A 13,275-nucleotide genomic window follows, 5' to 3' on the forward strand; every position below is an offset into this window, starting at 1 on the left:
AATGCGTGTGCAGCGATAAGGGGTCTGCAAGGGTAAGCAGATAAGGCGTGCACTGAGAGGTTGGGGGCTTTAACCTCTGCAAATGAACTGCGTGAAGGCAAGGTGTGAGGGGGGTTGGTGCAGGACAGTGCAGTCCCTCCAGGCTGCAGGCTCCAGCTGCTGTCTGAGCAAAGGCTGATTGCCCACATGTCTGTGTTGTGTTTCAATGCACAGCCCTGCTGATGTGCACTGAAAAGTGGCAAGGAGAAGACCGGGAATGCCCGCCTTGCTCTGCAAGCAGTGCTGCCTGAGAGCATGAGAGCAGCACGAGCTGCATCTAATAGGAAGATGTGAGGTTGGGCTGGCTGTGTCACAGCCCTCATCACTGCAGAGAGAGGGGACAAACAGCTGCTCTGAGCACTCCGGGCTGCCGAATGCTCTGGGAGAGGTGAGGACGCTCCCTCAAAGACCAAAGATAAACAGAGTGAAGTCGAATTACACAGAGCAGCGTATCCACGGATACGCATTTGCAGACACACGCCTTGCTCTGAGCCCCGTTAGCCTCCTGCCTCAGTGCTGTCAGCACAGCATTTTTTGCTCCCTGCTGTGCTGTGCCTGGGCGGCAGCTGCACCCACTGGGTGTCGCTTTAAGGGTACTCCTGACCCAGAGTCCTGACCCGCCTCTGTGCTCAGCGTCACACATCTCTTCCTGCTCCGCAGGCCGCTTCCCACCCTGCTGCTCCTTTCCCCATCCCCAGCCCAGCATGGCCTCTCCCGTCTTGCACAAGCTGGAGGACAAACTGCTGTGCTCCATCTGCCTGGAGCTCTTCAGGGTGCCCGTCACCTTACCCTGCGGCCACAACTTCTGCGAGCGCTGCATCAACGACCACAGGAGCAAACAGGAGCAGACGGCCGACGGGGCCGAGCGGGGCTACAAGTGCCCCCAGTGCCGCTCCAGCTGCGAGCGACAGCTGGAGCTGAAGAAGAACGTGACGCTGAGCGAAGTGGTGGAGGTGGCGCGGGCGAGCAGAGTGTGGGCGGAGAGCTGCGAGGTGGCCCACGTCGGGCTGTGCCCGCAGCACGGGCGCCCGCTGGAGCTGTACTGCGAGGATGAGCAGCGCTGCATCTGCTGCGTCTGCAGCGTGCGGCAGTGCCAGCGGCACCGCAGGGCTCTGTTTGGAGACGAGCGCTCCAGGAAGCAGGTGGGGAACGCGGGGCGGGGGGACGGGGGGGGTGCGATGCCTGCGGGAAGGGGGGGGGGCTCTGCGTGCTGAGCTGTGTGGCCGTCGGGCGTTTGGAGGCACCCCAAAAAGCAGTACAGGCGGAGCCCCGCCGCGTCGTGTTTGGGATCCCTCTGGGGAATTAGGGGAAGGGGCTGTAAGGGCTTAAAGCAGCGAAGGGATGCTGCCTCCCCGCTCCCAGCCTGGTCCTGGGGGCAAAGGGGCTGCAGCACGGGGTGCCTCCCTCCGCAGGCTCTGCTGGAAAGGTCCCTGGAAGAAACCCAGAGAGAAGCAGAGAGGATGGAGCGGGCGCTGCGGGAGCTGGAGGAGCGGACACAGAGCATCAAGGTGAGGCCACAGCCACTCCAAGGCTGGGCTGGGTGGGAGCACCCCGGACCTCATAGCCTTCTCTCCCTGCAGGACTCCTCCGAGAGGCTCCAAGCTGTGATCCTGAGCAAATTTACCCACCTGGAGGAAGCTCTGGCCAAGTTCCAGGAGCAGATGGTGGGCAAAGTGAAGCAGGAGGAGCTGGTGGCTCTGGGACACATAGAAAAGGACCGGAACGCATTGAAGGATCATCTGGAGGCCCTTGGGCAGCACCGGGACCGGGCACAGTACCTGCTGGACTGCAGTGACCACCAGGTCTTCCTCGAGGTACTGTCAGTACACCCCAAATCCCACCCGTAAGGATGGAAAATGGGCATTTTGGGGCTGCCTGTGCAGGTTTTGGGGCTGCGGCGCCTCCCCAGATATCCGTGTGTCCGTCTGCAGGAGTTCCCGCAGCTCCTGACCCCGCGGAGCAGGGAGGTGCCACCGCTGGTGGAGTTCAATGCGGCTGTTGTGGTGGAACCCATGAATGAGATCCTCGCTGCTACCTCCAGGCTGCTGCTGGAGGAGCTGCCCGCCTCGCTGAGCCCCAGTGCCCCTGACCCCATTGCCCCAGGTGAGCTTCAAGCTGCCCTAAAAGGCTCCACCTCACACCCTGGCCGCTGTCACCGTGCTGGGACAGATGGGATGGGGAGAGGTATCGGGGTGCAGGAGGGGCTGGGTGGCTCCTGCGTGTCCCTTCCTTACTGCTCGCTCCCAAGCGTGCACCCAATGGGTTCCCTCCTCCTCTGCCCTCAGCAGTTGGGTGACATCACCCTCTGTGCCCATCCCTGTCACCCACAGGCCCGGTGCAGCCCGAGGAGACGGCGGTGAAGGTGGTGTCCACCCCTGCTCCCATGTGCCAGCTGCGTGCCGAGCTGCTGAAGGGTGAGGAGCAGGGGGGGATGCTGCAGGGCTGGGGAGGGGCTTCTTAGTAGGGGGCAGCAGCACCAGGGATGGCTTTCCCACAGCGCCTGGCATGGGGTCAGCCCCTGCAGATCATGCCCTAAATCTGACCCCATCTCCACCCTTCCCAATGCCCCAGATTCAGATGCAGCACTTTCCCAGGGCGGGCAGTGCCAGCACCCCAAAGGCTGATCCAGACCCCATCCCGCACTCAGCCCCCAGTGCCCCTTCCCATTCTTTAGGGACCGTTTCCTAAATGCTCCCTTTCCCATCTCCTCCCTGCTGAAAAAAAAAAAAACCAAATGAAAAGAGGGATTTGTAATATTTAGGGTGCTTTGGTCAGGTCACTTTTCCCTGCAAGGCAATCAGTGCATACAGGACCTATAAGGATTTCTTCCACCGAGCCATGTGAGCCGTTCTCGGTGGTATTAATAGAAAACACAACATCATTTATTAGCAGCAGACGTGAGCCCAGAATAGCCAGTGGGACCAGGCCGCTCTGGGATGAGTGAACCTCACACGGCCCCATATTTCCTCCTCAAACCCATCTGTTCTGGGGACAAGTGTGCTGCTGCCGGGGGGCTGCCTCAAACCTGGGGCTTTGGGATGGGATGAAGCATCCCCATGTCGTTGCTGTCCCCAGATCACCGAAACCTCACCTTCGATCCCGACACGGCCAACAAGTACCTGGAGCTGTCGTGGGGTCAGCGCAGAGCCAAGCACGGCCCCACCGCTGCCGTTGGTTGGCAGGAGCGCGGGCGCTGCTTCGAGCCCTGGCAGGTGCTGTGTGCGCAGAGCTACGGGCAGGGCTGCCACTACTGGGAGGTGACCATCTCCAGCCACTCCGTCGTGCTGGGGGTGACGTACGGTGGGCTTCCCCGGCACAAAGTGAGGGGCTGCAAGTTCAACATCGGGCTGGACGGCGGCTCGTGGGGGCTGCAGGTGCGGGAGGACAGCTACCTCGCCTGGCACAAGGGGCAGGAGGAGAAAATCCAGCTGCGGCTCTACACCAAGCTGGGGGTCTGCCTGGATTGTGACCACGGGCTGCTCTCCTTCTACGGCCTCGGGGAGGGGGTGCAGCACATCCACTCCTTCCACTCCGTCTTCACGGAGCCGCTGTTCCCCGTGTTCTGGCTGTGCGAGGGCCGCACCGTCACGTTGTGCCACAGGGACTGCGGGGGCCCTGAAGGAGAGCTGGGGCTGTGACATGGTGGGTAGGGAAGAAGACAGGCGGGTAATGGCGATGCTGTCGCAGCGGGGATGAAGACCCCAATCGCTGTGCGTGGGGACTTGGGGTGGGGGGGGGTACGCTCCCGTGCAGAGGGGATGCAGAGATGTGATTCCCTGTTTCCTTTTGCCCCGGGGAGAACTGAGGTTTGAGGAGCCCAGCGGGAGGTGTGGGGGCTGCAGGCAGGCCCTGTGCTCGCAGCCATCCCCGTCCCCCCACGCTGCCTTCGGAGGTGGCAGAGCCGCCTTTTGGGGTGCCGCGTTTCTCACTGGAAGAAGCTGCTTTCCCCAATAAAGTTCTGATTTGCTGCCGGTGTGACCTCAGTGCCGGTAGGGCTGAGCTGGGCACCCCCGTTCCTGCATCCCTCCATGTCCAGCAGCAGAAATAGCCGTATTTACGGCAGCGCAGAGAAAAGGAAATGTGGTTTCCTTCCCCAAGGTTGATCCGACCCAGAATAAAACCTCACAGCTTTGAAGCTTCTCATCCCTGGGGATGTTGGTGAGGTGAAACTGGGCACTGGGCTCAAAGGTGCTGCCGTTGTGCTGGGAGGAGAATCGGGTCCGCTCGTTCTCTTTGGGGAGAAAAAGGTTTAGAAGGAGAAAGCTCGTTTTTGTGGACAGATGGGTCCATCCCGAGGATGGACGGGGTGGATGGACGGGGCGCTTTTGGTCCGTGGGCGCGGTGACACAGACGCGGGGCACCCAATCGCTCGGGGAGAGCGCAGACCCCTCCGCAGGGCTCTCGGATCCCCGCGGGGGCGGCGGGCGGCCCCGAGCCCCCCCCTAAGGCTGCAGAGGGCGGAGCGGGCGGGCGGAGCGCGGTGTCCGACCGCCCCATTCCGCCGGTGGGGCCCGCTGGGTCGGGGCGCGCAGGGATGGAGGGAGCGCCCGGCAGAGCCCCGCCGGTCCCTTCCGCCGCCACCGCCGCGGCTCTGCGGTTGGCGTTGGCCGTGCCGGGTTTGCCCGACGGTCCTTTCGGTTGCCCCATCTGCTTGGATCTGCTGAAGGACCCGGTGACGGTGCCGTGCGGCCATAACTTCTGCCAGGGCTGCCTCGGGAAGCTTCGCGGGAGGACGGGCCCCCCCGACGGGGCGGCGGGCGGGGCGGCACGTTGCCCGCTCTGCCAGGAGCCCTTCCCGGCGGCTCTGCGGCTCAGCAAGAACCGCGCCCTGTGCGAGGTGCTGCCGCTGCTGGGGGCCGCCGGAGCCGGGACGTCCCCCGACGGCGCGCGGACCCCCCCGGCTATCCCATCCCCTCAGTCCGGGCCTGGATCCCCCCCCGGTAGCGCCGGGTTCAGCGGAACGGGACCCAGCGGAGCCGAGTCCTCCCCCTCCGAGATGGCGCCGGGAGCTGAAGAGGAGCCGGGGGGAGAAGCGGAGCTGGAGGAGGGGGCTGCGGCGGTGCTGTGCGACGTGTGCCCCGAGGGGGATCGGGCGGCGGCTGCCCGCTCGTGCCTGGTGTGCCTGGCGTCCTTCTGCGGGGCCCACCTGGAGCCCCACCGCCGCTCCCCCGCGTTCCGCTCGCACCGCCTCGTAGCCCCGTTGCGGCGCCTGGAAGAAGGGCTGTGCCCGCGGCACCTGCAGCCCCTCGACGGCTTCTGCCGGGCCGAGCAGACCTGCGTGTGCGTCCGCTGCCGCGCCAACGAGCACCGCGGCCACGACGTGGTGTCCCTCGAGAAGGAGCGCGAGCTGAAGGAGGTGCGCGGGGGGGGCAAAGGGTGGGCGGCAGAGGGGGTCCGGGGGTGTAATTGGGGTTCTGCGTGGGAACCCTGACTCTGTGGAGGAGCTCAGCCCGGCACAGGGGTGGCACGGTGCCCCGTGTGTGTGGTGGGGAAGGGGAACAGGGAGGATGGAACGACCTTGCAGTCCCTATGGGTTTGGGGCTGGGGGTGAGGGCACCTGGGACCCCCCCACTGCCGGGTGCTGCACCGTGGTGTCTGCACGTCAGGGAATAAAGCAGAACGCTGTGTTGTTGGGGTGAGGGCTGCATGCATCTCCCCGTGTGGGGTCTCACCCTGGCACACGGATGGATGGGATGCCCTGGATGGGGTGGATGCTGCACCCCGTCCTCATGTGGGACCTCACCCCAGCAAGGTGGGCTGCTTGCACGGGGTGCTGCAGCAGTGGGACACCCCATCCCATTGCTGGGGCGCTACGCTCAGTCCCGCCCTCTCCATGGGTTTAGGGGTGCAGCCATCAAGGGGTCCCCACCCCCCGGGCACCCCCGCATGGTGCCTGCCTTCCCCGTCTGGTTCCCACAGCTCCATCAAGGCGGTTTTTCTCCTCGCCCTGGCTCGCTGCCCGCCCGCCTCTCCCGCTCCATGAGCCCTTTGTGTTGCTCCTTTTGGCAGCGGGGATTTTTTCCGTCACTCCCATTCCCAGATGTGGCTGAGTCACCTCCCAAGTTTGCACCCACGAACCTCCCTGCGGTTCTGAGTGCGGGGAGATGGAGCTGCCAGGCTGGAGGTGTGGAGGCATCCCTGTCTCAGTGTGGGGCCATCGGGGGACCTCAGCATGGTCCCTTTCCCAGGGGGCCATGCAGACACCCAGCAGCAGCCCCGGGTTGGCTGCTCCTCCTTCATGGCCTCTTGGGGCCGTGGGGAAACCCTTCTATTAGTCATAAGACCGTTGAAATAGAAAGCTATCTCTCCTCAACAGGCATTGCTCAGTGTCGCTGCTGTCTGCGGGGTGGGAAGGAGGGACTGGGAAAGCTCCTCTCCCACCTCCCCAGGCTGAGCACTGGGGGAAATCGGCCCAGTAACACATGTGGTGCTCCCAAAAGGCTCCCAAGGGGCCTGTCCCCATGGTGGGCAGCAGGCTGGGGCTAACAATAGCCATCAGGAAGCGCTGTGCTGGGACGGTGCTTCCTTTGCAGCCCAGCAGCACCTCGTGCTCCTGAGCTGATTCGCTTTGCTCTTACAAGAAATGTCCCAGGAATGCGGTGCTGAGTTCCTGCCCTGGTCCCAGTTTGCTTTTTCCAGCCTTGAGCACTTTGCTGGGCGTGCAGAAGAAGGGATGTTTGCGGGTTGGGTGGGTTTAGAGGGTTGCACAAGGAGGAAACAGGGAAAGTGACTTGTGATTCCTACGTACCCAATAACAAAACCATGGCTGGGGGGAGGAGGGGGCTGCAGCTGGGCTGGGTTTATCATTGTGCTCTGCTCCCTATGGATGTGGAGCTCAGTGCTCGTCCTTTGTGCCTGCAGGCCCAGCGAGCCAAATTCCTCAGCAGTGTGGACAACGAGCTGGAGGAGCTGGCTGTGACCATCGCACAGACCAGGAAGATGGTGGAGCTCATCAAGGTGCCTTAAGGGATGGCCCTGCTCCGTTAGTGGGGCAGTGGTGGAAGCTGGGGGGGCTCTGGGTGCCCCCTCCCTTGCTTGCAGTGATGCCGACCCCTCTCTCCTCGCACTCAGGGTGTTGCCAGCAAGGAGAAGGAGCGGGTGGAGAAGCTCTTTGCAGAAGCTTCCGAGCTGCTGGCCACCTTCCAGAAGGAGGTGGCCGCCTTCATCGAGGACAGCGAGCGCTCCATGCTGGGGGAGACCGAGGCTGACCTCCGCTGGAAGGAGGAGAGGAGAGCCAAGCTGGCCCAGGGCAAGCAGAACCTGGAGAACATCCCCAGCACCGACACCATCTACTTCCTTCAGGTGCGTGGTGGGCACGGAGGCGAGGAGAGGAGCAGGTGGTGTCTGTTGGGTTCGGTCCCCCGTCACACAGAGCTGGGGGGATGTGAGGCTGTGGGGTCTCCCTCCTGTTTGTGGTATCCTCTCCCTGCTGCAGGGCTGGGCTGGGCTGCCAGAGCTTCGTCCTCCATCACCCACGCCTGCAGCCAGGACTGCAGCCCAGGCTCAGTGCCTCGGTTTGGGGATGGGGTGCCCCGCTGCCCCATGCAGTATTCCTGGATGTTTTGAGGAGGAGACGCTGCTCTTCAGATGGGCATGGCCTGAGCCTGGGTTTGAAAGGGAGCGAGGAGAAGGAGCCAGGGACACGTGGCTGCCCTCCTCCCTTCTGCAAGGCTGCTTTGGGGCCAAGTCCTGCGAGCTGCCAGTTCCCAAATCCTCCGGGGCCGGGTGGGGTTGCGGAACAAGAGGCGGCTTCGGCTTGTTTGAAACCTCCTCTAACTCTGTCTTTTTGGCTCAGGAGTTTCAAGCCTTAAAAATAGCCATGGAAGACAACCTCTCTCCGGCTCCGAGCTTCCAGAACGAGCTCAACTTCACCAAGTGCTCCCAAGCCGTCTGCGCCGTCAAGGATGCGCTGTCAGCTGCCCGCAAAAGCCAGTGGGACTGTTTGCAGGGGAAAGGAGTGGATGGGATGAGCTTCCCGAAGACGGAGGAAGGTCTGTGCCCACCTGGCCCCGTGCCCACGTGGGGAACCCAAGGGTGCATCCTCCTGACGGGGCTGGGAGATGCCTGCGGGCTTCGGGGCTCCTGGAGGTGCTGGCCCCTCTCCCGGGCACGGTTGCACAATCGCTGTCTGAGCTACCGCCTCCTCCTTGAGGTTTTATGAATTTTTCCACGGAGACCAAAGGCTTGAGAGGCAACAAACAGCTTGGGAGCTATGCACGGCCCTGTGGGAGGGGGCAAGTGGCCAAAGCGCTGTGAAAGGGGACTGTTCCTTCCCAGGACAGAAAGCCCCCTTCACTGGGCAGGCTGCGGGCTCCCTGGGCTGCAGGGTTAGAAACCACAGCGACTGGAGGTCCGGGATGCTCCCCGCTGTGCTCTCATTTAGGCTGAGCTCCCTCCCGTCCCTCGTTTTCCTGGATGCCAATGGGGCCGCAGGGGGCGATGCTTCAGGAGTGCCCCGATTGATGGCAGCGGTTTTGCTGTGACAAACCTTTCAGTCTCTGTTTCTTTTCCCCAGCAATGACCAAGTCTCAATTTCCAGACAAGTCGAACAATCCCGCCTGCCTGGAGAGCCGCGATTACTTCCTGAAATGTAAGTGATGGGGTTTTGCTTTGACAGTTGTTGCTATGGTCCATCCTCCGTCCCACAGGCCCTGGCCCCACTGCTGCGTGCCAGAGGAAATATTGCTCAGCTAACGAGGAAGTCTCCTCGCTTTCCTGACAACGGCCATAATCCATTTAGGTGATTTTTTTTTTTCCCCCAGCCTGTGGTTCTGCCAGAGCAGCTGCCACGGGGCTGTGAGCACGCTATAGAGTTTCTGCTCTCTTCCAGCCAATTGGATCCTGTGTTAAATTAGATCAGGGTTGGTGCATCTGCTTTGGGTCGGACGCTGGTCAGTGTCAATTGCGTGATGCAGAGGGGTTATTCGGGGGCTGTGCAGGGAGCGCTGCATTCGTAAGGAAGGGGAGATGAAGAGGAAGGTCTAAAATGAGGCAGGAGATGGGAGAGAGGCTCCCTGGGGCTGGCAAGGAGGGGAGGCAAGGCTCTCCTGTCTTCTGGGGCACTCTGGTTGCCTACAGCCTGCTTTCACACGGGATGTTCCTACTGCTGCTCTGTCAGGTGGGTTCTCTGATGTTTGATAGCACGGCTGAGCAGCCCACCTGCTCTCCCCTCTGCCCAGTGACATCTTTTCATCTGTGTATGGGAATCCCACAGCTTTCAGTACCCTTATCCTCCCCAGCTGAAATCAGCCATGGGATTTTTGCACCATCTAATAGCGACAGGGCAATGGGGAATGGCTTTAATCCTAAAGGGAAAAGATTTGGGTTAGATGTTAGCAAGAAATTCCTTGCCTGGAAGGCGGTGAGGCCGTGGCACTGTGCAGAGCTGTGGTGCCCCATCCCTGGAGGTGCCTGAGGCCGTGGATGGGCCCTGGGCAGCCCGAGCTGGGGGGCACTGAGCCCACAGCAAAGGGGGGAACTGGACGAACCAGATGACCTTTAGGGCCTCCCCCAACCTGAGCCATTCTGTGCTTCTGCTATTCCGTGGTTTAAAAGGAAGAGGGCAGGGCGATGACTTAAGGATGCCGCAGGAACAGAGCAAGGAGGGCCGGGGGAATTTCCTCCCTCCTCATCCTCCTGTCCTCTCCCTGCCCCGCACAGTTGCCTTCATCATCGACCTGGACAGCGATACGGCCGACAAGTTCATCCAGCTCTTCGGCACCAAGGGAGCCAAGCGGGTGCTCTGCCCCATCCCCTACCCGGAGAGCCCGACCCGTTTCATCAACTGCGAGCAAGTGCTGGGCGTGAACCTCATGAACCGGGGCAACTACTACTGGGAGGTGGAGCTCATCGACGGCTGGGTCAGCATCGGCGTCATCACCGAGGTCTTCAACCCGCAGGACTCCTACAACCACAGCCGCCTGGGCCGCAACACGTCGTCCTGCTGCCTGCAGTGGAACGGGCAGAACTACGCCGCCTGGTTCGGTGGCTTGGAGTCCGTCATCCAGCAGCCATTTTTCCACACGATCGGGGTCTTCTTGGAGTATTCGGAGAAGGCTTTGACCTTCTATGGAGTCAAGGACTCTAAGATGACGTGTCTGAAGCAGCTGAAGGCCGGCTCTTTTGCGAAGGCCCAGTCGGACCCTTTCCAGCACAAGATCAACCAGCAGTTTGCATCTCTGTTCTCCTTCAAGCTGAAACCGGCCTTCTTCCTGGAGAGCGTCGATGCCCACCTGCAGATCGGGCCTCTGAAGAAGGATTGCGTGTCGGTGCTGAAGCGCAGGTAACTGCCCAAGGAGAAGGCCCAGAGGAGCCCTTCCTGCAGCGCACACATCATGGCTTCCCTGCGGACATCGGGGCAGCCCCACTTGGCCAAGCACTTTCCAGAACTGCAGCATGGAACCGCCTGGGTTGGAAGAGGCCTTCAAGACCACCACCAAACGTCATCCTGACCGACTGTCAGCTGGAGTCCCACTGCCAACCTACGTCCCAACACTGACCCATGTCCGAAGCCTCTCGGACCGTAACAAGAAGTGGGGATCTCTGCACCCCTCGTGTTTGGCACGCTGTGGAAAAGCCATGCTCCTTCCCCCGTGTGCTGGAGCTCCGGGCTGTTCTGCACCGCGTCCAAACATCGCTGCTGGGAGAAGGAAGGGACGTGCTGGGAAATGCCAGCGTTGCTGGGAGCACTGAGCAGCTCTGGATGTGCTCATGGCAGGCACGTTCTATGGGAATTGCTGACAGAAGCCTTTCTGTCAGATTTCCCCTCGTGTTTTTGATGACCCTGCTATTTTAGGGGATTCTGACGCCGTTCAACTCCCAGTTCTTCAAGCACCCTGGGCACATCTGAGCTGTAAACGCACCCCATAGCTTATAGAGAGCCTTTCAGACAACCAAGAGCTGCTACGAGTACAGCCCAGGGTAAACAGCGTTTCTTAGGCACACTGATAAAAGCCAATAATTAAATCCCTTAAGACACCAGGAACAAGTAACAATTAACAACAACTGCTCTCAAGCCAGCGTCCCATCTGGGAAAGGTGGAGGCTTCAGGCACAGTGCCCATTCACGTGCCCTGATGGAGCCTTTCCAGCACTGCCCCAATGATGTAGCAGAGGCGGCACAGTGCAGCTCCTGTCTCAGCCCTCCCTGCCTTCCTCTGGGTTTATTTTTCCTGGGATTAGTTTGCTACCTACCTCCCAAAGCTCCCTTTACAGAATCGTAATGCTGGGTAATAAGAAGAGAAAAATATATGGGGCCGGATTCTCTGCTGGCGTGAATGAGTCAGTGATGACGCACCAACGGTCAACAGCGGTGGAAAAATGGCCCGTTGAGCTAAATATACAATATATATATGTGTGTATATTCCCCAAAGGATAAGCTGGAAGTCAGAGTGGTGTATTCAAAGGGAGCCAAGGGAAGAAAAAATGAATGTGAAAAACAGGCAGGCGTAAAGCCAGGAGGTTTGGAGTTATGGCCACGTTTACACCGCGGCTCGGATGGCTCCTGGTGCTGGTGAGTGGGTGCTCTTTGCACACAGAGGTGCCGGTCCCCAGCAAACAGCCACTGCTTTCAGCCCTCAAACGGGGCTGAAGGATCTGAATGCAGCAGTCCAGCCGCAGGGCAGGGCAGGAGTGTTAGCACACATCCACTGGGATGTGCCCCCAAACCGCTCCTACTCCTCCTCTGCTCCTCCTGAAGCACTGGGAAAGGGGAGTAGGACTTCCAGTGCTGCTTCTCTGGATGGAATCACTGTGGCCAGCGGGAACGCTGCCCAGATGGGAATTCACTGCCTGTGTCCTGAGCTCCTACCTCGGAAATGCTTTGTTTCACTCGGCCGGCCTCCTGCAAAATGCCCTCTGCACAACACAGTGCAAGCATCGGGGCTGCTTGGTTAGCAGCGATGCCAGCAGTGCCTTGCTGGATAAGAAGGCTGGAGACGTGCAGCAGCGATGTGCTGTGCTGGGAGGAAGAGGAAGGTAACCCTGATCTGCACTGCACGTCTGTGGGAAGAGATCTGGCACGCGGGCTGTGTCTGAGCCCCAAACGTCATTTATTCAGGCGAAAGCCCTACCTTTTGCTGCAAGGAGGTTTGCCAGAGTCAATAGGGTGGATCCGGTCCTTTGCCCCATTTTGTTTGGCCGTGGGTGGATGGATGGCTCCCGGGGGGAACGGTGCGCTCCAGCCACGATCCCTCCCTTCCCTGCATTGCCCAAACCAAGGCTGAGAGATTCCTCTCCGTGCAGCTTGCAGCTGGTCTGTTGGGATCCGGTGCTTTTCCATCCCTGCCGCCCCAGGGAGCAGCACTGGGAGCCTGGGCTCTGCTTCTGCTGCTCCCCACAGCGAGGGCATCGCTCCATTACTCCTGCCCCATAGCTGTGTGCTGGCATGGAGCTCACAGAGGGGTTTGGAGGGCTCCTGTAGATGTGTTGCAAACCCTCTCCTTCCTGCTGCTTCGCATCCAGGCTGGAAGTGCTAGAAATCCTGGTGGTTTGGGGCATAAAGCAAATGTAAGATGGGGGCCCCCACTCCCAGGTGTTGGACCAGAGTTTGCTCTGTGTTGCCAATAATTTGGGGTGTAAACTGGAACGATTGGGAAACGTACACGATGCCAGCCCTGGATCTCTGAGTTTTTTTGCTGCAAGCACCGTGCGTGGTGAGTTTAGATAGGCAGCACTTTGCAACTTAAACAGCCTTTCCGTGCTCCTTCGAGTTATTTTTTTTTTGCTGTCACACAGTGTTCCTCTTTTTAATTAGGTTTTTTCAATGTACAGTTACTGTAGAACCTCTTACGGTGTGTGAAGAAACCCTAACAGGATCATATCATGGTGATGGAGACTCTGATTTGCCATTAAACATTACACAAACCTACCTATGGGTCGCCTTTCCTTTAAACACCAAACCGCTGCAGTTGTCCCGTTATCCTTTGCTTGTTATTTCTGTGTCCCATGCGTCCGACAGAAAGTAACAGAGCTGCTCTTTTCCAAGTGTGTCTGCAGGGTTTGTGCCAAACACGCGTTTCTGTCTATTGCTGGGCTACAAAAGGAGCGGAAGAATCCTGGAATCCAACAGCAATATTGACAGTGCTGGGCAGTTCCAAACAATGGGTTGTCTCAGCTCTCTCTGTCTCTCTTCTCCTCCCGTCCTCGACTTGGAAATAACAAAGCTGAGCAGATGAGGCGGTTGGGTTTTTTTTTTAGCTTCGTGTTTTGATCTGTATGCATCTCCACAAAACAAGGA

General features: G+C 60.0%; 2 protein-coding genes across 2 annotated transcripts; both read left to right on the forward strand.

Annotated features, from left to right (window-relative positions):
• The first annotated feature begins 724 nt into the window (after window positions 1-724).
• Window positions 725-4,006, forward strand: TRIM65 (tripartite motif containing 65). Its single transcript, XM_415625.7, has 6 exons — window positions 725-1,181; window positions 1,452-1,547; window positions 1,620-1,853; window positions 1,971-2,142; window positions 2,370-2,453; window positions 3,115-4,006. Exons 1-6 carry the CDS (start codon window positions 744-746, stop codon window positions 3,675-3,677), a joined length of 1,587 nt encoding a protein of 528 aa, XP_415625.3. The 5' UTR covers window positions 725-743; the 3' UTR covers window positions 3,678-4,006.
• A 554-nt stretch (window positions 4,007-4,560) lies between these two features.
• On the forward strand, window positions 4,561-12,906 carry TRIM47 (tripartite motif containing 47). Its single transcript, XM_003642325.6, has 6 exons — window positions 4,561-5,395; window positions 6,901-6,996; window positions 7,111-7,341; window positions 7,835-8,030; window positions 8,555-8,629; window positions 9,700-12,906. The coding sequence occupies exons 1-6, from the start codon at window positions 4,574-4,576 to the stop codon at window positions 10,323-10,325; spliced, it is 2,046 nt and encodes a 681-aa protein (XP_003642373.3). The 5' UTR covers window positions 4,561-4,573; the 3' UTR covers window positions 10,326-12,906.
• Window positions 12,907-13,275: the final 369 nt, after the last annotated feature.

Source organism: Gallus gallus, chromosome 18 (assembly GCF_016699485.2).
Source record: "Gallus gallus isolate bGalGal1 chromosome 18, bGalGal1.mat.broiler.GRCg7b, whole genome shotgun sequence".
NCBI lineage: Eukaryota > Metazoa > Chordata > Aves > Galliformes > Phasianidae > Gallus > Gallus gallus.